This window comes from Rattus norvegicus, chromosome 2 (genome assembly GCF_036323735.1).
Source record: "Rattus norvegicus strain BN/NHsdMcwi chromosome 2, GRCr8, whole genome shotgun sequence".
NCBI lineage: Eukaryota > Metazoa > Chordata > Mammalia > Rodentia > Muridae > Rattus > Rattus norvegicus.
Genome location: NC_086020.1, coordinates 213,825,800 through 213,852,778, shown reverse-complemented (window position 1 = coordinate 213,852,778; position 26,979 = coordinate 213,825,800). Strand labels below are relative to the sequence as shown.

At 40.1% G+C, this 26,979-nt stretch overlaps 1 protein-coding gene across 3 annotated transcripts; it reads left to right on the top strand.

Moving 5' to 3' along the window:
* Positions 1 to 26,727, top strand: Myoz2 (myozenin 2). 3 transcript variants are annotated; one of them, NM_001399244.1, is made up of 7 exons: positions 1 to 148; positions 666 to 758; positions 8,360 to 8,529; positions 17,013 to 17,142; positions 19,241 to 19,424; positions 22,624 to 22,657; positions 26,315 to 26,727. In NM_001399244.1, exons 2-6 carry the CDS (start codon positions 683 to 685, stop codon positions 22,655 to 22,657), a joined length of 594 nt encoding a protein of 197 aa, NP_001386173.1. In that variant the 5' UTR covers positions 1 to 148; positions 666 to 682; the 3' UTR covers positions 26,315 to 26,727. The 3 variants fall into 3 exon arrangements, with proteins under 3 accessions (NP_001386173.1, NP_001386172.1, XP_017446274.1); NM_001399243.1 differs by lacking the exon at positions 22,624 to 22,657; XM_017590785.2 differs by lacking the exons at positions 1 to 148; positions 22,624 to 22,657 and adding an exon at positions 7,823 to 7,918.
* Positions 26,728 to 26,979: the final 252 nt, after the last annotated feature.

Here is a 26,979-nt window from a genome sequence, read left to right as displayed (position 1 = left end):
GTCCCCTGTTTGAGTCAGATCTAGGGACCATGCCGTTCCAGGTTCAAGGATAAAACCCATCAGGCCCAACTGCCATCATCTTCCACCTTCAGTGCCTTCCTCCACAATTGGGATTCACCCCTGCTGAAAAGTGCAGTCTGACAGCAAGGTGAGTACACTGTTTCCCAAAATGTTTTATTAGTCAGTTGTCCCCAGAGGTTCAGAGTTATGTGACTCATAAAAGGATGGTAACCCTTTGCTGGTATTTCTCAATGCTGACTTAAAATGTACCAAGCAGTTTGGTTGAATCTGGCCTCTTCCTCACTCTTGAGTTTGCTGGAGTGATGTCTCCTGATGCTCGTGGGATGACAGCCAGTAGAGAATCCCTGACAGATGAGAAATAACATGTAGGAAAGAGGGGAGAGCAAGGGGACTGGGCCTCTCACTGTTCCTCAATGCATAGTGGTCAATGTACTGAAAGGCTGTGTCGGAGACCGTCACCCTCTGCACTGGGGCGTGGGCTGCTGATGGTCATGTGCACTGTAGACAGACAAGCAGTCTGTGTTGGCCTTTCAGCGAAAAGCAATAGCAGATTCTTACCAAAGAAGGGAGATGTTCTTTTTCAGAAAGGATGATTGGAATGAATCCTTCACACTGCCTCAATTGTGTCCCTTTACTTTCAACAGGGAACAAAAAACAAACTATGCTATCACACAGTGCCATGGTGAAGCAAAGGAAACAGCAAGCATCAGCCATCACGAAGGAAATCCATGGACACGGTATCACGATAACCTCTTCAGCATCCTAACGTAGCATGGCACGGGGATAGGTCCTTTCTGATGTTAACGTTCTGTGGTTTACTTCCTGTCTACCACAGCAAACGTGAAACTCTTATGGAGGGTGCTGTAGAAACGCCTATGGCAATGCATCCTCTGCAGGCATCCTTTCTCATCTGAAAGCTATTTTCAGATGAACAACTGCTGCAGAAGGCTGACAGCTGCCGTTCACTCCCTGGTAGCCTCTCACGGTACCAGAGAAGAGGAGGCTTATTTGTTTTGTTTGCTTATAGATAACGGGCATACAGCCCTACCTTTTTTTGTTCTATCTTGATTAATTTTTACTCTGCATTACTTAAAACACTCAAAATATGTTCTACCAGCCTTTTGCATGTTTTCAAAACAAACAATCGACTGCAGGGAAATTCACGCTCAGTGTTTGAACCCTGACACCAGAATTCACAATTAGGAATTGGTTTACTAACATAGATTGCATGCAAGAGCAACTTTCATTAACACTTTCTGGAAAATGAGGGGTTTCAATGTTAAAACAACTTAATTTTAATATTTGGCAGATGCAAGATATTATTCCAATAGTAATGTTATTTATTAAATCCCAGTGAATAGTTCTGGATGACTTTATATTTTACTTGTTAAAAAGGAAATTCATTTCGCTCGTGAATAAAGATTAGCATATTGTTAATTTTTCAGTTTATTATCCAGATCCTTTTTAGGGCTGACCTGACCCATTCTGGAGATGTTTGTGGAATCTACAGGGTGTCCCCTTATCATCTGGTTCTGCCGGCAGTAAATGGAGCCTTGCACCACGGAAACATTCACATCTAGACACATGAAGCCTTGTGAGGCATCTGTAAACCAGGATGAGTGTAGTATTTCCCATCATCTTTTCCATAAAGCAAGCTGTTCTACCAATCAAAGTGTCTCACATACCGGCCACATACCACAGTCGTGTTGAAAGGGGACGGCTCAGCTGTGATCTCTGCTACCAAATCATTGCGCTGGCTTCTGCTGGCTTCTCGGGCTTTACTTTCATGACACATTCGTTTAGAATAAAGGGAGAATAAGTCTGCCCAAACTACCAGACTGTGTCGATCCAAAGTTTCGAACTTCATGCTTTTTTTTTTAATTTGCAAGCATCTTTGTGTGTCCCTCTTTGGATAATTTACTTGAAGTTGTTTATGTGGCTTTCCTAGTCAATATGTGGCAAAAATCAGATAATAACTTGAGTTGGGGACTAAAGTGTTTACTATAAAACTAGGCTTTGGATAAGTCACTTTCCAATTACCTCATCATCACAATTGTCTTAGGCAATACCACCCTGAACACAAACGATGCCATAATTACATCATAATCACAAGTAAGTGAATTCATTTAATATACTCCCAGTCTAAATTAACTGTCAAGTTCTATTCTGCATTTGCCTTGAGAGTAAAATTATCTTTCATTTTTATAAATAGAACTATTGAAAGCTTTATGTTTAGAAAGTATAAAAATACAATTATATATCAATGGAGAACACTACAATCTCCCCACCAGGAAGCCTTGGCCATGTGAAGACTTCCCCTCCAGCACTAGATGAGCTCCAGGTCAGGAGGGAGGAGCCTCAGACTTTATGAGTCTGAATATTGTAGATAGGCTGGATAATCGGACTCATCTGAGACAAGAGGACTACAGTGTGTTATAAACCAAGACAAATATTTAATTTCTTTCTCCTATTTCTGCTGGAGTCTTGCTTGGAACTTAACTATTTGTGAGTGGCAAGGAATAGAAAGCGCTGCCGCAGGGGAATGTCATCTTTTCTAGGGATGTAGGAATCAGGTATGGACCCCAGGGAAACATTAATGGTGGAAATGAGTCTTTATAACATCTTGCAGCTATAGAACACACGCAAAGTTTAATCTGATAGAGTTCCAATCATTATGTTAAGAAAGTTAACTAGTCTTCTTACGCATAAGAACGGTGTTAAGTCTTATCCCGCACATGTTCTTATTCTCACACTCCACAGCCGTCTAACCTGGAGGGGTACGAAATGAGCCGGGCGCCCTTTGGAAGTGGACATTCGCCACAGTTCTTGTGGGGCTGAGCCCGCAGCTGGGGAAACTTTGAGATGAGTAGGGAAATTTTCACACTAGGTCACTCTGGTTAACAGAAGGACAACCTCCCTGAAAGAATCACAGAAACCCTCTATCCATACAGACGACAGTGTTAACTGTATACAGTGGGTTTTTAAACCCCAATTTCCATTTATACACATTACACACATTATTGTTCATGGTGGACCCACGGTAATGTGATGTCACATTATGCACCAGAAGTGACCAGATCACATGTCTAACGAAGAGCTGGCCAGATGGGGACCTGACTTTAATTTCTGGAATCCACATGGTGGAAGGCAAGAACAAACTCCCAGAAGTACACACACTACCTAGCAAGCATCTAATAAGTGCTATGATGCAAGACTAAAGGAACAAACACATTGCTTTCATCTATGCACGAATTAGTTGTGAGGGCAAGAAAAGACAGTCATAATAGTCCTTGACCCACACGCCCTGGGCAGTTTACCTTGAATAGGTACAGGTTTCCAGCATGAACTGCGATCCTTGCTCCCTCCAGAATGCAATTCAAACTTGGGACTAACAAGGGGGGATAGGAACAGGAAGCTAGGGGCTGGGGGCTGGGAGACCAAGGAAGAGATGGAGCTGTCAGAATGGATTAAGGACCTGTGATGTGGTTGGGAATGGAATTGAGAGTTAAAACAGCCACAGTGGTTGGGAATGAGATGTCCTTTCACTGTGAACATGGGTGTTACCTGTAACTCAGAATCAGAGATGCATAACAGAAAAGGGGACCAAGGCGTGTCCCCTGCCACATGATAGCATAGCTGTAGCGTTTCCTACAGCTGTAGCTGTAGCACAGCAGGAGGGCTTGGTTGCCTTATGCCTTTTGGGATTATTGCCTTCCTCTCTATAACTGGTGAACAGCTTTCCCTGATGTGCAAAAGGTTATTTTTGTAATTTCAGGGGAAGAGTCTAGCTTTCTGCTCTGAAATGGGAAGGCCTTGGTTCTGACATGTAGGCTGTATGGCTTCACGGATTCACCAAATTCCGAAATTCCATTTTCCCATCCGCTGAGTTGCCTGAAGGCTGGAATGGCTGTGTCCATTTCTCTGTCAGTAACAAAAAGAATGGTAGTATTGACGGAAATTGCAAGGACTCCGAAAAACTAGAGAGCACAAGGACTAGAATTTTAGATGAAAGATTATGAGAGGATTAATTTTTTTATTTTTCCTATCAACCAAAATTTCAGTATGAAAATGATAATACCATAAAGACCTAATACATGTCAAAGATTGGGGTGGGGAGAACAATTCAGTGTGTGGGCTTTTAATATTCCTTTAACTTCTCTTTAACTTCTCATACTAGTACTATTATAATCTCAAGAGTGTGCTCTTTTTTGAAAATTCATATGTAGTCAGTCACCCATTGGGGATTTTGAGTTTCTAAGCACCCAACCTTACCAGGGTCTCTAAGAGAAGTACACTGAACTCTGTTTCACACTAATCACCATCTTGGGTTTCTACAGAGCCATGTCACGTGACAGGTCCTTCTCCTACACACTACAGGCAGCACTAGATGGTTCCATTGTGCAACTCAGAACATTGATAATAGAATTTCCTAAATATTTATCTCCACAGCTAATCACACACTAATAGGAAGCTTTGTAAATACTCTTAACACTTAAATTTAAAGGCATGGCTGGTGGTGCACATCTTTGATCCCAGCATTTGGGAGGCAGAGGCAGGTGAGTCTCTGTGAGTTCAAGGCCAGCTGGGTCTACCTAGTAAGTTCTAGTCTAGCCAGGTCTATACTGTTGGGACCCCGTCTCAAAAACAAACAAAAACCTAAACAAAGCAACAAAATGTTCTCAAACTGATACAAGGACATATGAAATAGGAACACAAATGGTCTCATATAGATTTCAAATGCATTTTCGCTTAGAGAACATTTTCAGTTAAAGTCTTACTAATTTATTAATTAGGAATTTTTCAAGCATTCTTCAAGATCACAGGCTGGACTATAGTGCTTTATGTTATAGGTAATATATGGCTTACAGTATATAAGAACATAGATTTTATGAACTATCATTTGTACATGGAGTCCTTTGCAAGTGCAGAAAAGCATCTCTTTGAATCCGTAAGACCACACTAAGTAAACAAGCTTTAGTTGGCTTCCTCCGGTGGTTTAATCTGTTCTATTAAGATTGCATTTGCCCAGCAGTCACGAGGAAGCGAGTTTAGATCTTTGGTCATACTACAATTGTTTGTAAGTGGATTCAATTCCTGGATCCGACTGCAGTCCTATATCACTATAAATGACAGCTGTAGGAAAGTACGCCTAGCAATTTTATTTTCAATGGATGAGCTAATGCCTCAAAGACAACCTTCTAAGTCACGAGGGTGAGAGTGTGTATCATTTGCTGGGCACCGAGATGAAAAACACCATTAGGACCCAGTGCTGGCATTACGCTAAATGACAGGGGACATCTGAACTTGGAATCCGTGTGCAGACGAGTAGGCAGCACTCTCTGCTGAGAGCTTTGAGCAATGAGGGCGATCGTCCTTTGGCATCTCAGCTCACATGCGGTTCTGGAACTTTTGCTTGTGTGACATCGTAGACTTCCCTTTAAAAGGGAGGGGAAGGAAACCTTGGGGATTCAGCTTGTCTTTGATGGCTCACTTATGCAGAGGATGCTGTCTTGTATTCCTGACACATGTGATGCTGTGATGGGTACCATCATAGAGGCTCTAATGAGGTGTGGGGAGAAACAATAGCCACATATGTACTCATAAAACAAACAAGCACTGTAGTATTTCCAGATTTTCCCTGTGTAGCTATGATAGATAGGAGAGGCCCTAAGACCGTAGAGATACTAAACACATCCCGCAACCATGTGAATAGTTACTGTTGTTTTCACTCTGATTTGTCTGTTATATTGATAGAACTTTTTGGGTTGTTTGTTTGTTTGTTTGTTTGTTTGTTTGTTTACTGTGATCTCACTGTTGTAGCTCAGGCTAACCTTCTACTTGTAATCCTTCTGCTTCTGTCTGCTGAGTGCCACTGTGCACAGCCAGAAGTTCTTTTAATTCATCACTAGGAATGCAACATGGTCTCACATAGGCTAAGGAGGTGCTCTGTCACTTAGCTACATCCATAGCCCTATATAACGTGTGTGTGTTCATCTGCATGTGTGTACGTTGTACATGCGCATTTGCGTGTGTGTGTGTGTGTGTGTGTGTGTGTGTGTGTGCGCGCGCGCGCGCGCATGGGTGAATGTGTACATGTGCCTGTGTTTGTGCGCACAGTTTTTAGGTAGTTCAAACTGGTCTTGACCTTAAGTTGACCTTGAATCCTTGATGCTTTGCCTCCACCTCCAGCGTGCCGGGATGGCGGTTGTGCGCCATTATCCCTGCCTAATCACTTTATATTAATAATGGTGTGTTCACTGTCTAACTCCTGGTTTGTAGAATTTCTGGAAATGTGTTGGTCTGGCCTGTGAACCACTCTGTGCCCTGGCACATCACTTTGCTTCTTATGCAATGCTTCTGAGCTTAAACATCCAGATGCTCGGTCACTCAAAGCCACTGTGGAGTAGGAAGGGAGAAATCTAAGACTAAGACAATACAGATTGGAATACAATGAATACATTGACTTGGCGAAGTATTTCCTTTCTTTGTTTCTTGTTCCAGTGTTCTTGTAGCATAAATTCACACGCAGCACTGGATTTTATCCGCTGATAATCTCTTTGTATGCCCTACCATTGAGGACTGGTACGTTTTGGTAGCTGAGGGTGCATATTTGGCCCTGTGGCAGCTTAGAGTGAATTGCTAAAGAGGAGTCATCATTTCTTGTGAGCCCAATGAACCTGTAGTTAAGGGCAAAAACTTTCCTTTTCCAAATACTTACCCTATGCCTTATTTATCATGGACCTCACCATGGGTTTTCTAGGTCAGCTGCCCTCAACCTTGACTGTGATTTCTATGTTTAACACGAATTTTGTTCTTCTCTTAGCTAGAATGTGTAGAGGAAATAGCTGTGAGTTAGCACATGCCTGGTTGAAAATAACAGAAAGTAGCTGGGTAAACAATAAAGGTAATAGTGGTTTACATATCAGAGGTGACCTGTAAGGCCCCATCAGAAGGCCTCCTCATAAAGCCAGACCATGATCTCTGCATTGACTCCCTTGGCTTTGTCATGGTCTACTCTCATTCTACCATGGTCTGCTGTGTTCCAGTACACACTCCCCAAAGTTTAATTATCATAGCTAATTTGTCACATCATCTACGGCTTCTGTCTTACTCAGTAAAAATAAATATCTGTTTGCCTGTCGGTTTTCCTCCTTACTTACTTAACAAAACTTTTCAAAGAGATTCTGTGCATTCTACAGAAATACATTCCTGATTGTAAAAGCACTTGGGGGTGCTGGGATGGTGAAATATACTTACAAGCTCAGAGCTTAAGAAGGCTGGTGCAGGAGTAGTGTTGTTGGTTGGAAACTAGTGTGGGCTACAAACAGGCCTGAAAATAAAATCAAAAAAAAAAAAAAAAAACAAGAAAGGAGAAGAATTGTATCTCTTGACTTCGGGGAGCTCTTTAGTAATAGAAATAGAAAATAATGATCTTTTGTCTTGGGTTTTTGGTTGTTCGTATGTAACACAGATTGATAAGAAGTCACTCTGTAACTCACGCTGGCCATGAACTCGAGATTGTTCTGTATCCAGTTCTAGCTTCTGGGATTACGGACATGCACCCACACTCATTACAAAAGTTTTTCTATAATTATAATATAAGGTACATAAAAATTAAAACCAAAAGAAAATCCAAAATATATTATTATTATTATAAAATAATCATGATTTAGTGCTTCGGAGATACAATGGAAGCATTAGTAATTATACATCGATTTTAGTGCAGGGATTCACAGAAATGGTCTTTGAGCTGCTTGGAAAAAATAGCCACTCCATTTTTCTTCCTGCCCCCTTTATGCAGGTTGCCTGGTTATGGTATTTATCCAAGACTAGACAGTGGAGTTGGAGAGAGCATGTACCTCAGTCATGGGCAAGACTCAACGAGATGCACACACATGTGAGGAGAAAAGCAAACTTATTCATGTAATCGTGAAGCAGTTCTGTTTGAAAAGTCGGTAATTGGAAAGCCTAACCAGTACTAAGAGTCTCACGGCTAACTTTTATCAGTTCTTTCTATATGCCTGATAGCATGCTGAATAGCTTACATGAAATATTTTACTTAATTAAATTCAATTTAATACCATCTTTGCAATAGCTATTATTCTTGTTATTATTAGCTGAACATTAACGATGAGGAGATGGAGGTTTAGACAAAATAAGCATCCTATGTGATCATGCAGTACCAAAATGGCATGCTCAAATGTTCCCCAAGAATAGCTAGCTGAAGTATGTGTCGATAGCTTACTATACTACAGGCAGGAGACAAACAGTGGAACTTAGCCAAGTGTGTGAAAGTGCTTCCTTTTGGATTCTCATGAACGCAAATGTTGTCTTACAGATGTCGACGGCATGGATCTGGGCAAGAAAGTTAGCGTCCCCAGAGACATCATGATAGAAGAATTGTCCCATTTCGGTAATCGCGGTGCCAGACTGTTTAAGATGCGTCAAAGAAGATCTGACAAATACACCTTTGAAAATTTCCAGTACGAAACAAAAGCACAAATCAATGTAGGTACAAGCAGACCATAAGTATATACATGAGTCGACAGCATTCCTAAGTTGAAACCTGAGTGTTACCAGGCTCCCAAACGAGTTGATCTACATATTTTCTTCCAGTTTAATTCTACTAGACCCTTTCAGTCAGGATGATGAATAGCTTAGGTGCCTACATAAAGGAAGCATTATGTATGACATGAGAATGTTTTTTTTTTTGTTGTTGTTGTTGTTCAGTAGGACATTGTGAGCTGTAGATTTAGCACTGAAGATGTGGCCCATTCTGCTAGGAGGATGGGAGTGAGAAGGGAGAAGTGGTACTAAATGTTTCCAAGTCTTATCTACAGTTATGTGTTTGTGGTGGAAACACTCCCAAAGCACACAGAGATCCACATAGCAAGGATAAGAGTTGTGTTTGCTGGGGACATCCTGGCCTTGCAAACTCTGAGAATGGTGAACTCAGTCTTGCCTCAAAGTATTTCTTCTATACAGACATGGCCAACCCAGCATGCACCTAACTCTTTGGGTCACTAAACATCAAAACCTTAACATTTTCAATAATATTTTATAACTGGTGTGGTGGTGCACGCCTGCAATCCCAGCACTCTGAAGGCAGAGGTAGGAGGATCACTCACATGTTCAAGGCCAGCCTGGGCAATGCAGGGAGTTCCAAGACAGCTAAGACTGCAGAGTGAGATCTTGTCTCAAACTATCAAAAATTAGATTTTTCCATCTGTTACCATCACATTCATTTAAGTAGCCTTTGAGAGGCATTGTAGAGAAGGAAGTTAATTAATGAAAGACAGATAACCAGTTAAGGTAAATGAGTGTTTATTTTTATTATTTGTCTGTTTCCTTGTTATATTAACTAACAGTTAAATGGAAAAAATTATGATCGAGTGTTCCTCTGTAGCCCTGGCTGGCCTGAAACTCTCAGTGCAGACCACGCTTACCTTCAACTCACAGAGATCTGCTTACCTCTTCTACCCAAGGCCTGGGATGAAAGGCTGTGCCACCATGCCAGGATTAAGATTTCAAATTTGGGGATTGAATGTACTGGTTGAGTTCTTGCCTGACTTGTTCAAACCCCTTGTAGTCAGCCCAACAATAGCTGTGGCTTAACTCTAGTTTTAATTGTGATTTCAGTTAGACATATAAAAACATGCTCATTTACAATATTTTCATTTGTGAAGGGTGTGTTTTTACCTGAAAATCATGGGTAAATACATGATGTTGTTTTAGACTATTATTATCCACAATACCCTCCTCTCAGAAAATAACTGTGGCTAGTACAGTATGATCTGAAAATAATCCCTATTTACCCGATGGTCTGTTAACATAATTACATTCATGAAGGAATAACAACAAAGACGACATTTTACGAAGTAATATGAAATAGGTGGATTAAGGAAAGCCTTGAGAAATCACCTGCAAGTTCAGGCTTCTCAGTAAATGAATAATGCCTGCTTGCATGACTCTCATGAACACTGCAAACGCTAACAGTGTAACCACAGCTCTGAAGAGGCAGTGCTCCTCAACCTCAACCTTCCAAGTGCTGTGACCCTTTAATACAGTTCCTCATATTGTGGTGACCCCCAATCGTAAAGGTACTTTTGCTGCTACCTTATAATTGTAATTTTGCTACTGTTAGGAATCGTAATGTAAATACCTGATATGCAATATTAGTCTTAGGCGACCGCTGTGAAAGAGGCATCTGATCCCACAGGAGTCACAGCCCACAGGTTGAGAACCACTGGTGTGTGGGATTAAAATTGTCCTCATGAACATACCATATTCTCTCATAATCTTCCATATTTGTTGCTACTTGTAATAAATATATGAAGTTATGGCCTGAGATTGTTTACTATTCCAAGAAAATACTATTGGGCATTAAATGGTTAATAGAATCCCAAACAGCCAAACCAAACAATATTATGACGCTAAATGACGCAGAGCAGTATATATCAATAAAGGTTTAAAGGCAGGGGTTTACTTGGTCTTTTAACGTTGCATGTCTTTATCATCTCTAGACCCCCCCCAAAAAAGTGCATTTACTTGCCTTTGAATTTCCAACATAGCGTCTACAACATAATAGGCACTCGCTAAATATTTCCCAAAGGTATAAATTAATTGACAGAAATAGGAACTCTTAAAAAAAAAAAACAAAAAAAAAAAAAACAAAAAAAACCCACCTTCCTGTCATGTTAACAATGTTCCAAATCGCAGTGACTGAGTCGTCAGAAACGTGACAAAGTGAGTGTGGCTCATACGTGCTGTCTTCCTCATACTCCAGCCATATTCTAGCACTAAAATCATGTCACAAAGAGGTTGCACAATCAGATGACACCTTAGAGAGGGTTTGAGTCCCCATATTTCACAAGTAAAAAAGAAACTAAGAAAGGCAAAGTAATTTGCAAATTAAACAATCATATTCTCGACAGGAAGTTAAGAACAAACGGTTGGCACCTGGTTCCCAGGCCAGTTTCTTCTGAGTGCATAATGAGTCTGGCCTAATTATTCATCAGTTTTTCTAGAGAATATTTTTACTTTTCCATTGAGCTACAGACATTTAATTGCTTATCTGCATGGTTCTTACTTTATTATAATGTTTAGTATCTCATATAAATGATAACATGGGTCAAATCCCTAATAATCCATTTCAGTGTCTCAACTGTTAAGTAACATTGTTATTTTCTTTGTTGGTTTGGTTGGGACTTTTGTTTTGTGTTGAGACAATCTTGTGCAGGCCAGACTGTCCCTCAACTGGCTATGCAGTCGTGGTTGGCCTCGAACTCCTGATTCTCCTGTGGATGGTGATTGCAGGCACACACTAAAATAAAAAATATGAATACAGCTTTGAGCTTCATCTACTTCTAAGGTGCACTGATGAATTCAAGTCTCACGTACTTTGTATGAACTAAGTAAAATTAACAACAAACGGATGAGTTCTTCAAAAGAATGGTTACCTGCTATATGAACCAGCTTTAAAGTCCTGGTTGATAAAGTTGTTTATGTCTTAAATAAAAGGCAAAATTAAAAAGAAAGAAAGAAGAAAAAAGAAGAAATTGGTGAAGTAAACGTTTAAGATAAAATAAAAATGTAAGAGGAATTAATGACAATTATAATTTTCTTCTATAAGTCATTGCTAATGTATATTGGGCTGTTGGCAATCTCTAAAACTTCTAGGGGAAAGTGTATGATAAAAGGCCATCCTCCCACGGAAATGCACACCAGTTGGTAACCTAATACCAATGGTCATCCCTGAAAATATATGTACATTATGTCTATCAGTCATTATACAGACTGAGCACGTTATATTTAAGTATTTAAGAACACACATAAACATGTGTATGAATATATGATGTATGTAACAACAGTTAGTGAACAAAGAAGCCGTGAGTTTGAAGAAGAGCAGATATGGATATATGAGAGGGAGGAGAGAAAAGGGGGGAATGACGTGATTGTAGTATAATCTCAAAAAATAACAGAAAGAATTTAAAAACTAAAAGGCAAAAAGGAAGTATACACTTGCAAATGTACTGGAGATATTTTGTTTCCTCACAAATCAGTTCAGCTCCTCAGGATTTTAGAATGCCACATTCCATTTTTCTCCAAAATACACTCACTATTATATCAAAATAAACATCTGATTTTTTAAAAGCAATCGTAAATAAGACTAAACAATCTATATTGGAAATCTTAATACATATTTATTATGTCTTGCTTTTAAAAAGCGATTTCTTTATATTTAGTAAAAAGTTTACACAAATTTTATTTTTATTGTTACTTCTCCAGAAATCATGCAATTGCATATTTGTTTTTGACTTGTATGTTTTTAGCCTGGAAGACACTGGTTTCATTTCTTTATGGTTAACCTCACTAAATTAAAAGCCACATAGTCGCTTGTCTTTCCAACCTTTCTGACAGGAAACCCAGATGGTGAACACTATAATTTAAGGCTTATGCCACAATCAGTCATCACGAGCGTCACAAGGCTTTGTTTGTACACTAAACAATGATAATGGAAGTCTTGGGGCCTTCCTGCTAATGACTAACCAAAGAGTCGATGTTCCTGTTCACTCTAAGCCTCAGGAGACGTCATGTTTCCTAAAATGAGTGTGGGTAGGATCGCCTGTCCCCATAGGTGAAGTTCGTATTGTAGACATCTTCTAGACACGTAACAAATGGTGATTCTTTATCCATTATGCTTTGAACCTTCCACATTTATCTCAACAGCCTCTTAATTTATAATTGAGTTTGGTAAAATATTAATATAGTAAATTCAGAAAATAATTAGGGTAGATGATAAGTTCAAAATGTAAAATACTAAATATATGTAAAATCCTTTATATTTAATAATTATTAAAAAATGACCTTTAAGACTCTTTTGAAACAGAGTTTCACTGTGGAGTCCTGGCTGGTCTGGAACTCACTGTGTAGACCAGACTAGCCTCAAACTCACCGAGATCCATCTGTGTCTGCCTCATGCTCCCTATTAAAGATGTGCACAACTACACCTGGCTAAAATAGTCTTTATGTACAACTACAGAAAAGAATTGCCTAACTAGATTTTAAAAGACTATTAACCTTGGGGAATTCACAGTGCCCTGAGTGTGGTAACAAAGATCTGACAAGAACAAATAAGAGAGGTCATTAAAGAACAGTGCCGATGTAGTTGGACTAGTACAGATGTGGTGGCATTTCTGCTATGATATTTTATAAGGAAGAAGGAAATTGGAGGTAGACATGGAGAATTTAGGATTTGGCTTGATAGTGAACAGAGGGAGCTCACTGCAAGTAGACAAAGCAGCAATCATAAAATGCTGGACAGTAAAGAACAGAGAATCGGATTTTGGAAATGGGCTGGAAATGTAAGAGGCAAGTCCAAGATCTTAATAGCTGGACATGAGTTTGAACAGTATTCAACATGAAATAAGATAGAATTTCTAAAGGTTGGAGTCATGTCAGCCATAGATGCATTAGTGTTCCAATGGACTACATGACAGAAGTGCATGATGGGAAATGAATAGTAGGTAGACGTCCATATGACAAAAATGAGGAAGGTTGGTGACTCGGCAGTCAGAGCACTTTTGCAGATGACCTACGTCTAGTTCCCGGAATCCACATGGCAGCCACAACTGCCTGTAACTCCAGCTCCAGAGGCTTCAAACCCCTCTCTGTCCTCTGTAGACAACCGCACTCACATGCTCATACCCATACAGGTACACATGCATGTAATTAAAAATAAAATAAGTTTCGAAAGAAAAAAATAAGCAAGGAAGATATACATATTGCAGACAAAGGTGGAAAAGAAAGGTTTGAGAAGGTTATAGCAAAAAGAAATTAGCTGGATTTGATGGTTTATTCGCTAAAAATTGAGCAAATATTTATAGAACAATTATATTGTATAAGGCCTTGTAAAAACATGCATTCAATTAGATTCAAAGCAAACACGTGAAGATGGCCAGATGTGCAAGGGACATACAGTGCTGTTTGTGGCCCAAGGGCTTTCTAGAGCTTTGAGAGTTGGTCCTCAGGAAGACTTCCAGGTCAGATCCAACTCTAAACCTCCAATTCATGTGTCCAAAATGTATGGCACCTGAGGGTTACCTCACTCAATATAATATTTTGTAGTTTCATTAGTTACCTTCACAATTCATGATTTCATTTTACTTTACAACTAAATAATATTTCATTGTGTATGTGTACATTGACCAACTGGGTGGGGAAGAAACCCTCAGAGTGGGACTCCTTGCCAACTATGCCTCTGAAATCAGATTAAGACCCAGAATATACAAAGAACTCAAAATAGAGTTAAGAAAATAAATGACCTGGTTAAAAAAATGGGTTATGGGTCTGAACAGAGAGTTCTCAGAAGAACAAATCAAAATAGCTAAGATATATCTATAAAAGTGTTCAACATTCTTAGAAATCAGGGAAAGGTAAATTAAAAATAATACTTTGAGATTTCATCTTAATCCAGTCAGAATGGCTAAGAGCACATGTTGATGAAGATGTGGGGGAGGGGATGTACAAGTTAATAATCCCTGGTTCTTCCTCCCATCCCCATGCTTCCAGAAATAAGACACAGACTCAGAACATATTGATAAACAGGTTCTCCTCTGCACCTGTCTCTGCCATGTGGCCAGTTACCTGTGCTCAGGTATCATGCATCAGTCTTGTCACATCTTTCCGGTGACTCTCCCACTGTCTCTCTACAGAATTCTTTCTCCTCCTGGATGTCCCACTTCTATTCCCTGCCTAAGCCATAGGCTATAGGCTTTTAAATTGACAGATGATGCATCCATACAATACATAAGACATTCTCTCTACAAGGGAACACTTATTCACAGGGAGTGGGGTTGAAAACCAGTGCAGCCACTATGAACTTCATTACCAAGAATTCTCACCATGCTAAAAATAGAACTACCAGATGACCCAGCTGTATCATTCCTTGTCATATGCCCAAGGGACTGGCTCAACGCATACTTTCTTAGCTGTGTTCATTTCTGATCTATTCACAACAGCTAGGAAAATGGAAACAAACTGAAAGATTTTAAAGGTCTTTCTCTGTTGCCATAGAGGAAATTCTAAATGATAAGATGTCAACAAATTCTCTTAAAACTTAAAAGAGAAGTTTCTCATTTTAGAATTTTAGTTTCTTAAAAAAAAACACGTTCTTTCTTTAAGTCTATGTAGCTAAATACATGTAGTTTTTCTGTTTATGGGCATGGTATGTATGACAGCCAATCAGATGTTACCGAATTTGAAAACCTTTGATATTCTAACGAATCTAAAACTTAACTATAAAATATAACACTAGTATAATAAACTTTCAGCCAAAGAGGGTCACACAACCTTCATTAAAACATTACGAGGTATTAGTCACCTTCTAGAACTGGACAGTAAGATCTTATGGCTGAAGATACCATATGCTTGACTCATATAGAACATGGAGGAACCTAGTCTGTAGTCAACTGGAAGCTTCATCCCTACTGCCTACCTTTCTTTTTTTTTAAGACTTATTTATTTATTATATAGAAGTACACTGTAGCTGTCTTCAGACACACCAGAAGAGAGAATTGGATCCCATTACAGATGGTTGTGAGCCACCATGTGGTTTCTGGGATTTGAACTCAGGACCTCTGGAAGAGCAGTCAGTGCTCCTAACCACTGAGCCACCTCTCCAGCCCCCTGCCTACCTTTCATAATGCTGAAAGGCACTAGGCAAGCTGAGGAGAAAAGTCAACAAAACAGCCAGCTGAGACCCTTGCAAATTATGGCAATGACTGGCCTAGCAAGACATGCCCACTAGTGCAATGGAGGCAGAAATTTTTTGAGAGCCATCAACCACTTTTTCATTGGATTCAAGACTTGCTTCAAGAGATGGAACCCATATATGATACTGTCAATAGAGACAAGAACTTGTAGCTATGAAGGTCATGGGCCCTAGGGAAATTTTACTACTACAATCTGCTAAAAGGCATAGCATTAAAATGACTCCTCATGACTTGTTGCTGTAGCCATCAGCGCATTCCTTGGGCCTCATTGGAGAATATTTTTGCTATAGATGTGTGTGATAATCATAGAGACTCCAACATGCAGAGAATAAAAGACTTCAGATTGCTCAGCCCTTCATGGGACGTCTATATCAAGCCCTCTTATCAAGGCTCAGGAACCATTGCTGGCAAGATGGTGGATTCTCTCAGCCAGAGGTAGTGGATGGCTTTAAGGAAACAGTGTTTCCAGACACAGCAAGGCAGATACACCTAGGAACTCACAGCAATTGTGATAGCTTAGCCAAGACCCAAGAAAGCTCAAGCCAGACAAAATCCCAGCATGGAAGAGAAGAGGTGGGTATGAGGTCCCAACCCTAGCTTGAGCTCTTGGTATTTGATTGCCAATCAGAGAGAAGGTACGTCAGTTTTCTTCAATAGTGTGACACATGGTCAGCCATACTCCAGTAGTTGGCTAATACGTACTGAACTCAATGGGGGCTTGGGGACATGAAGACTAGTGAAGTTGGAGAGGATCTTGGAGAAGTTTGGGGAGAGAGATAAATACAAGCAAAACACATTGTATAAAATTCTCAAAAAATTAATAGAAGACATTGTTATAAAGAATCTCTGGGCCAAATGCTTGACCAATATATTTTGTTTTATTATGTTGGTAAATATTTTTAAATTAAACCTATTTCTCATGGTGATGTTATGGATAGAAATCAAATAAATTGAGGGGAAGTTCTACAGTGCCTTGCACACAGTGTTACTCAATTAATTTTGTTGTTGTTGTTGTTGCTGCTGCTGCTGCTGCTGCTGCTGTTCAGTGGACTACAGATGACACACACAAAAGTTCTCATTGAACTGCTCAACTTTATTACCATGTAAATTACTGAGTGACAATATGGTAGCCTTACGTTTACTTCCTCTATATACAAATGGAAACTTACATTGCTCTTACTGTGCCTAATGGTTTAAATTTACTTTTAAAAAATACAGCACAATCTTGCCATGCAGAATGGGAGAATTGACGGAAGTAACCTGGAAGGTGGTTCACAGCAAGCTCCCTCAACTCCTCCTAACACCCCGGATCCACGAAGCCCCCCAAATCCGGAGAACATTGCACCAGGTAACTAACCACCTTCAAACGCACCAGTAAAATGCCTATGTATTTAAAAATACTGCTACTCCTTTGAAGTTTCCCTCAATGGTATTTTGTTCATAAGTTTGAAATAAATGTAACATTTAAGCTTAAAACAATCATTTAAAATATTTACAATAGTTATATATTGTTTCAGATGGTCCATACTATTCTTTTTTAACAGTTTTTATTTGTTTATCTGGTGTGTGTGTGTGTGTGTGTGTGTGTGTGTGTGTGTGTGTGTGTGTGTGTGTTCTGCTGAGTGCTTGTGGAGGTCAGAAGACAGCTTTCAGTGCTCAATTTTTCTATTGGTTTCTGTTCTCTGAAAGGACTTTATCTGAAGTCTCTAAAGCATATATTTGGCCAGGTGTGGATGGCTTGTCACTTTAGTTCTTAGCACTCTGGAAGCTAAAGTGAGAGGTTTATGAGTCCCGTGCCAGTCTAGGCTGTTTATACTCTATATCAGAATAAAGAAGCAGGATCAATAACAACAAGACACAGAAACAAAAGAAGAACATAGTTCTTTAGTTTGTTTTAAAAGCAAATCCTATTCAGTTAATATGTACTATTTAGAAACATGATGACATGATGAAAGATAATATTTTCATTAAAAAATCATATTAACTAATTACTAATTTTTCAAAATAACCCACGAGCTTCTTGTCTTCAAAGATCCAAATAATGCCTTAAGAGTGATATATAAACTAAATATTTAAAACATTACAAAACTTAACTTCAAAATGAGTAACATATACCAGGTTCTAGAGAATGAGCACACACTTTAGGAAAAGTGCTTTTAGAGCTTTCCTCGAAGTGTGGCAATAGACTATTTTTGGACATAGGCGAGCCCACTCACTAACATTTCACCTTTTTTTAAGTTGGCTATCAATCACTGCTGGCCTTAGATAGATTAGAGCATTCTGGTTGATCACACTGAGAAAAGCTACAGACAGACATCCTGAATTAAAACACTGAAGAACAAGCAGGCACAACTAAAGTGCACCGTACTCTAGAAGAAACGTCAGAATGATGGTCTTGCTTCTGCGGCTTCAAGCAAAAGTTATGGCCAAAAGCAAGCTTTCAGATCGCAGTGGACTAAACTCATCACTGCGACTCGGCCAATCTCCCCTTCTCAGTTTACTGTAAAAAACGAGTTTCCTTTGCCTTCACTCTTCTTAGTCTTTAAAACAAGGAAAACAAGTTACGACAGATCTAGGGTGAGAATTGGGTGTGAAGAGTATAGTCTTTAAGATAGAGCGAGTGCTCGGTTCATTTTTAAAATTTTATTTAATTTTACATGTCCAATTATAGTATAATTTCACCCCTCCTTCTTTCCTTTCCTCCCACTATCCCCTCCCATGTCCCCTTCCTTCAACCCCTCCTATGTCCCTCTCTACTCACAAATTGATAGCCTCTCTTTCTTTATTATTGCATATATGTAACATATAATGTATGTATATTATATAAACATAAATTACAAATACATAAATACAACCTTCCGAGTCTATTTTTGTTATTTTTGTGTCTATGAATTCAGGCTTTATATTGAATAACCCTGGGAGGCTCCTTCTTGGGAGAGGCTATCTCTCTCTCTCTCTATCTCTCTCTCTCTCTATCTCTCTCTCTCAACAGTCATTGGTAGCCTGCACATTCATTTTTGCACTCTTACTAATATGAGTGTGAATGTACAATAAAGCTGCAGCGGGTACTCAGTCCCTAATTAAAATAATTATTTTTACCTCTAATGTAAACTAACAAAAGAGCACATTGAAAAATAATAGTTTTACTTAAATAAATGTAAATTATAGTCAAGGGAAAAACACCATGCTTTGGAAAAGCAAATCATTGAAATAATAAAATAATAATTATTAAAGAATATCAACAATAATAAAGTGTCTTCTTTTTAGATTCCTTAATTTGAAAAAGTTTTTAAGTTTCTCCACTTCTGTTTGCTACTTTCCAGTGACTCGTAGAAAGGGTTCGTCACAAACTTACCCCAGCAGGAAACACTAAATGCAGGAAGGTGTGAGTTGGCATTCAGTACCTGCAGGGCACTCTGTTCATTCTTTTTGCCCTGTTTCCAAAGGATATTCTGGACCCCTGAAGGAAATTCCTCCTGAAAGATTTAACACGACGGCTGTTCCTAAGTACTACCAGTCTCCCTGGGAGCAGGCCATTGGCGACGATCCAGAGCTCCTGGAAGCTTTGTACCCGAAACTTTTCAAGCCTGAAGGAAAGGCAGAACTGCCAGATTACAGGAGCTTTAACAGGTAACTCAGTTATCCAGGGTGACTGAGTGGACACATGAAACCAAGACTTTCACACTACCGTACAGGGAATCAAACTCATTTTTGCACTGTTACTGACTAAAAGTTTAGTCAATTCACTGGGATCTGTATGAAGAACTTCATAGAAATAATGCATTTAAAAGTTTTTGCCATTTACCTATACCTTTCTATTTATCCATTTTGTTTGTGTGGTGGGAGGGCAGCTCACGGGCCACAGGGCACATCCGGAGGTCAGAGGAGAACTTGCAGGGGTCTCTTCTCAGCTTCTACCAAGTAAGTCCCAGGGACCAAACTCAGGCCATCAGGCATGACAGCATGGGCCTTTACCTCATGTGCCATCTTGCTGGCATAATAGTCATTTTTTTAAGTGACTGAAAAGCTGTGAAGATAGTCAATTATCCTGAGAACCAAAAAAAAAAAAAAAACCACCACCACCACCACCAACAACAACAAAAAAAAAAACAAACCCTAAACCCATTATTTGATGGCAATTTTCTGGGGGAGGTGTTCACTGGTAAGACATAAATATGTAAAACAGTAGATAAGCTAAGCAAAACAGAGCAGTTTGGAGCTTGGGAAGAGTAGGAACAGATTGGGATATTCTGTGTAGAAGCCCTGGCATCTACTCCAGGCTTCCAGCTCGAAATCGCAAGCGTATCCCTTTGGAGTGAAGGCAAGCAGTAGACCAGCTTTCAACAGCCTCAATGTGGCTTCTATCAGTAGTGTCAAACTGAGCAAATGCTGTCTCCTCTCAGGCACATGCTGCCACTACATTAGTCAGCCTTTTTGCATGGCCCAATTTTAGACTCAAATCATCTCTACCATGGTTATGTTCCTGTCAATTTTTAATCATGATAACATACATTGTATGAATTTGACAACTTTTAACCATTTTTTAAAAGATGTATTTCTTGGGCCAGGTGGCAAACACCTTTAATCCCAGCACTGGGGGCGGCAGGAGTGGGGGGGGGGGGTGGTGGTGCAGAGGCAGGTGGATTTCTGGGAGTTTCAAGACAGCAAGGGCTACATAGGGAAACCCTGTCTCAAAAACACAAAAACAAAAAACACATATTTCTTTTACTTTATGTGGATGAGTGTTTGGCTGTGTGTGTGTGTGTGTGTGTGTGTGTGTGTGTGTGTGTGTGTGCGCGCGCGCGCGCGCGCGCGCGCTCCACATGTATACTTGGTATCCTCAGAGGTCAGGAGAGGGCATGAGGTCCCCTGAACCTGGAGTTACAAATGGTTGTGTGCCACCATGTACATGCTGGAAACCTAGTCACTTGGAAGAGCAGAGAGCATCCTCTTAACTTCTGAGCCGTCTTTCCATCCCCTTGCTTTTAATCACGTTAAAGTAGTGGCCAGGAGTGTTCACTACACTCACAATGATTATATAACCATCACCACTGTCTCCAAGAGACATTTTCTTGTAAGACCAAAACTCCTGCATTCATACCGGACAAAGGTTCTTATGCTCCCCTTCCCTCGCCTTCGACAACTACCAACATACTTCCCGTCTTTATGAGTTTTACTCCTCTAAATATTTCTTGTTACACGAAATCATATAGTATTTGTCTTTTTAGACTGGCTTGGTAAAATGTCCTCTAGTTTAAATTTTATTTTGTGTTTATATTACTATAAAATGAAAAATATTGACTCCTCCCAGGGAAAAGAGAGATTAAGATTTGGCACGACTACATATAATGCTTCACAGTAGTTCCTAATATGTACAGCTATTCTATGATGGTTCATTCTATGTGTTATGGAATTTTAACAAGTTTTCCTGTACATGTGTTTTAATGAGAAATAGAGAAACTTTCAGCTTAACATATGAACTTAGGGACATTAGACACGGCTGAAGAGAAACTGTGATATGACATAGAACAATGTTCGAGCTGAAATACAGAGGAAAAAGAAGAAACCAGAGAGCCAGGAAAGCAGAGGACGCATGCGCAGCCATGTCAGTCTGTGCGAGCAGGAGCCCAGGGAGCAGTTAGACACGGAAGGATTAATGGCCAAGACCTTTCCGCACTTGACAGAAGCCTCAAAGACACCCCGCAAGTCAAGAAGAAAGAGCAAGACAGGAAAGAGGTTTGAAGTCCCAGGATTAACGTTTCTCTTCAAAGAAGTAAAAGCAAGCTGATTTCCTAACTGAAATGATGGAAATCCTGAAAGAGCGCCTACCATCGTGATGCAACTACCAATCTATGATCCTATATCCACTCAAAGTATTCTTTCAAGGCGAAGCTAAATTTAAGAGTTACATACACATTTTTGGACACAGATGTTTGTTGACCCCTATTAGACAATAAGAAAAAAATAATTGCGATTATTCACAGAGGGTGTATTTTGCTCACACACATTCAAAAGGAGCTATGGACAAATCACCAGAATTCGTTAAGTAAATGTGTCAGGAGTACAGACCACAAAGTCAGCATAAAATACATCAGGAACAAATAACTAGAAAACAAATAATCTTAATAATATTTGTGGTCTGCAATCTCTGATTCGGGTGTGTTTCTTTGTGTATGTTTTATTTTATTTTTTTTTAATTTTATTTAAAAATTCTCACATGGACAAAGTAGCCCCAGTAATTATTTCTACCTGTATAATTTCAACATGACAAAGGCCCTTCATTGTATTAGTCAGAATATAGTCTGATCATTTAAAAGAGAAGTTCAAATAATTTCCCAGTTTCCCCATTGTGGGTCAACACAATTTTATTTCTTCAAACTACTAATATTTTGAGAACATAACCAACAATTTAGTTCAACTATTATGCATACATATTTCGAAAGTAAAGTGCAGTTAGTATTGTTTCAATTTTTTATTTACTAGATTATTCAACATGTTACATTGAGACTTTATTCTGATACAACTTTTTTTCGTTTTTGTAAAACAAATGGGAAAGACACACAGAAGAGAGGGAGTGAGAGGGGGAGGGAGGGAGGGAGGCAGGCAGAGTTCACCTATCTCAAATCCTTGCAAGAAGTGAGCTACTACAGGTTAGTGCCCTGTTTCTTAGGCACAGTCATTAGATATTAATAAAGGTAAGATGCAGGCTGATAACTCTCAGTGGTGAGAATGATGAAAAGAAAATGGGCTCCCAAGGATAATTACAATCTCAAAATGACCAAGATCTGAGTATAACTTTTTTTTTTTTTTTGGTTCTTTTTTTCCGGAGCTGGGGACCGAACCCAGGGCCTTGCGCTTCCTAGGTAAGCGCTCTACCACTGAGCTAACTTTTTGTTCTTTATTCCTTTTGTATGTGCTCAAACTCCATGCACTTCGAGCCCATGGAATTCATGGGCAATAAACTGAGAACAAGGAATTTCCTGGTTTTGTTTCAAATTGCTGCGTGAACTTATATCCAACGTTTACCTTAATTTTCTCCTCTGTAGAACATATTCTATGATTAAAGTGGCTTTAAGTATAGCACATTGATTTGTTACTTGATAAAATGATTTATTTTTTTATTCTATGCAAGCATTTTACCTTGTAGAAAAAAATAACAATATCATGACTACATTATGTATCCAGTGCTATTCATGCATTTTTACAATGTAATCCTATCAAAAGAAAGAAGAAAGCCTGTGAATCTGAAAGATACAGGCTTATTATTCACTACATAGGTGACATAATATGAAGACCATTTTAACTCAGTCCTATTTCTGAAAAGTTACTATTATGGAAATTATAGATATATAATTATGTTTTTTTAAATAAAAAAGATCTCAAGTCTTTCCACTGGAAACTTTTCTCCACTAGCTTGGACTAAAGTTTGAAAGTATTCCCGTGGCCTTACAGGAGGTCTCCCACTCCGGATACTAACGCAGGCTCCTTCAGTCCTGCAGAGAGGGTGAGAGAGCCCAAATCAACAGGATGTAGTTTCAGATTCGCCAAAGAAAAGAAAACTTCCTTTTCCCAACGGCAGCCTCCACTGGCCCTGCAGTGAGCTCTAAGAGAGGATGATGGAACTGAAGGGCTAGCCCTTACAAGGCAAGAGGAGTGCTCCCAGTAGCATAGGAAAACGGAATGGGAAGGTTAAAAAGAACTGAAAAGAGCGCCCTAAATGTTAAAGCTGCACCCTGGGGTGCTGAGAGATTCTCCCTCTGAGACTGAGAGAACACAGTCAAGTTTTATTTCTGGATTAATTGTAAAGTTACTTGAGCAAATTCAGCTTACTCCTGAGATGTTCAGCTCTAGCCTCCTTAGTCTAAGGGTGTGACCATTCTTAAAATCTCAGTAATGAATGTTTGTACAGGGATCCATGTAAAACAGCCATGCTTGGTTCAGTGGCTCTATCATTCCTATCTTTTTAAAAACGTATATTTATTTATTTATTTATTTATTTATTTATTTGTTTGTTTGTTTATGTTTATTAGTTGCTTTTTTTCATGTCCCTCTTTCCAGTCTTCTCTCCTCAAACCCTCCCATCCCATTTCCTGTCCTGGTTACCTCTAAGAGGGTGCTCCCCAACCCACCAACCCATTCCTGCCTCACCCCTCTAGCATCCCCTTATGCTGGGGCAAGGGCCTCCTCTCCCATTGATGCCAGATAAGGCCATCCTCTGCTACCTATGCAGCTGAAGCCATGGGTCCCTCCATATGTACTCTTTGGTTGGTGGTTTAGTCCCTGGGAGCTCTGGGGGGGGGGGGGGTGTTCAGTTACTTGATGTTGTTTTTCCTAGGAGATTGCAATCCCTTTCAGCTCCTTCAGCCCTTCTCCTGACTCTTCCACTGGGGTTCCCCGGCTCAGTCCGATGGCTGGCAGTGAATATATGCAGCTATCCGATCAGGTGCTAGCACAGCCTCTCAGAGGACAGTCATACCACCCCTGTCTGTAAGCATCTTTGCATCAGTAATAGTGTGGGGGTTTGGTGTCCGCAGATAGAATGGATTCCAAGGTGGGGCAGTCTCCGGATGGCCTGTCCTTCAGTATCTGCTCCATTTTTTGTCCCTGCATTTCCCCTAGACAGGAACAATTCTGGGTTAACAATTTTGAGATGGGTGGGTAGCCCCAATCCCTCAACTGGGGGCCATGCCTACCTACTGGAGGTGGTCTCTTCAGGTTCTATCACCTCTCTGTTGAGTAGTTCAGCTAACACCATCCCTACTGGGTCCTGGGAACCTCTTAATTCCCTGGCACCTGTGACTTTCAAGTGGTTCCTGCCAATCCCCCCTCCCCCCCACTGCTACATATTTCTATTCATTCTCCTGACCCTCTGGACTTCATTCCTATCTATTCCCACACCTGATCCTGCCCCCTTCCCTCCCCTCCTCTCTCCCTCTCAGCCCCCCCATGATTATTTTGGATTATTTTGTTCCCCCTTCTAAGTAGCATTGAAACATTTACACTTTGGTTTTCCTTCTTGTTAAGCCTCACAAGTTCTGTGAGTTGTGTCGTGGGTACTCTGATATTATTCCTATCTTGAAAGTTTTTCTCTCTCCCTCTCCCTCTCCGTGTCTCTCTCTCTCTCTCTCTCTCTCTCTCTCTCTCTCTCTCTCTCTCTCTCTCTCTTCTATCTTTCCCTACCCCCTCCACCCCTCCCCAAGTTGTCACTGTGGGAACCTGACCTCAGTCCCTTGCATATGCTAGGCACGGACTCCACTACTGAGCTCTAATTCCAGGGGCTCTGTATTATCTTACCAAGACTCCCTGGTGAGTGCATTTACATGGTGCTCCTCCTCCTGGGCTCTAAGGTCCGCAGCGCTCTAAGTACTGTGCTTCACTTTTCTTCATGGCTCCATATTTCTTCCCTAGACCAAATATCCCACAATCAGCCTCCCTTGCCTCTGTCTGCTAGTCTAGAAAGATAGGTCCTCTTCCTTTCCCTGAACTTTATCTGCCTTTGATTCATCTCTCCAGTGTATGCGCTGTTATGCCTTAGACAAATTCTAATGGCTAACCTCTCACCTTGGGAAGGTAGTTTAAATGTTTTTTTTTCCTAGAGAAATATTCCTGATGGTTCAAACTAAAGTCACTGAACACTGGACTGTTCACAGGATCCTCCTCCTTAAATTTGCTGCATAGCTCATCGCTGTCAGGTGTCTTATTTATTATGTCTCCTTCACAACACGAGATCTGAAAGTATACTATCTACATTGTTCATTTAGAACTGTGCCTGTGGTTGAATGAGTGAAAAAAATTTTAAATAAAATGAGCTAGAAATGCATGAGAGATCTTGCATGCAATAGCAGAGGTTAGATTTTTTATTCAGAGATAAATTTTGAAATTTTTGTTTGTTTTGAGATTATGCTTTAATTGCAACATCTCTCCCTTTCCTCTCTCCAAACTCCCCCTATGTCCCTCCTGGCTCTCCTTCAAACTCATGGCCTCTTTTTGCAAAATTCTAAAGCGAAGATAGAAACACACACCAGACACATTTTCTTAAATTCAGAGTTTGGAATTCATAGATAACCCCAAGGGAATGATAATCTTAAAAACAGATGCGAACAATACAGATTACCGTACCCTCAAGTACAAATGGTTGATAGAAGCAACCCACACCACAGGAACTCGATGAAGCAACGAGAGCTGGGTAGGACAGTTGGAGGGAAGACAACTGAAACGGCACAGGCACTAACGAACAACAAAGAGCACAGTGGCAAGAACTGATGTAGTGATTCAGGGATCAGATTTGTCCCAAGAAGAGTACATAAAAGAGGCTTCATAGGAATTTGGCATTTATCTCTCTCTTTTACTGTCAATGCGTGGACGTTTGAAGAAAATGATCGATTCTGAGGCCCCAAACTGAAAAAAACCATCAGTTGAAGACTGTAATAATAGGTCCATGAAATTGTTAGATTATTTGCATTTTGTGTCAAATAGCATTAAATGTTAATTATATTTCGCCTTTCTTTTGATTCCCACAGAGTTGCCACTCCATTTGGAGGTTTTGAGAAAGCATCAAAAATGGTTAAATTCAAGGTTCCAGACTTCGAACGACTGCTGCTAACAGATCCCAGGTTTTTGGCCTTTGCCAATCCTCTTTCGGGCAGACGATGCTTTAATAGGACACCAAAGGGGTGGATATCTGAGAATATTCCTGTCGTGATCACAACTGAGCCTGCAGAAGATGTCACTATGCCAGAGTCAGATGACTTGTGAACGGGAAGCCAGGCAGGCCGCCGAGAGCTCTACACATAAAAGCTGCCGTCGGTCTTCTTAGCGGCGAAGCCATTTGAGTGCCTCGTCACTGTGGTCATCCAATTGCGGTTACACACATTTCATTTTGTGGCGTTCAATTTGAACTGAACAATTAAATTCTGGTTTAAGAATCTCTCAAGTCCCTTGTATTCATTCAGTACTTAATTCACATATTTAACTTTCCATTTTAAGTAAGCCAGCCTTTTCACTGTGAGGTTCGGGCGGAAAAGAGTTAGCTGACCAGAGTTCTCTTTGTCTCAATGAGATAGCCCAGAAAATTTATATCAACTCTAGAATCAAAGTACACAGGAAGATACGTAGGGCGGCTCAGGATTTTATTTGCGGGTGTGAATCACGTGAGGTGATCTACAGATATTACTGCTGAAGAGGA

Coding starts and splice junctions, on each gene's coding strand:
- Myoz2 (NM_001399243.1), top strand. CDS start 683: ATGCTATCACACAGTGCCATGGTGAAGCAAAGGAAACAGCAAGCATCA. Junction 759..8,359: donor GAAGGAAATCCATGGACACG/GTATCACGATAA, acceptor GTTGTCTTACAG/ATGTCGACGGCATGGATCTG. Junction 8,530..17,012: donor AAACAAAAGCACAAATCAAT/GTAGGTACAAGC, acceptor TAAAAAATACAG/CACAATCTTGCCATGCAGAA.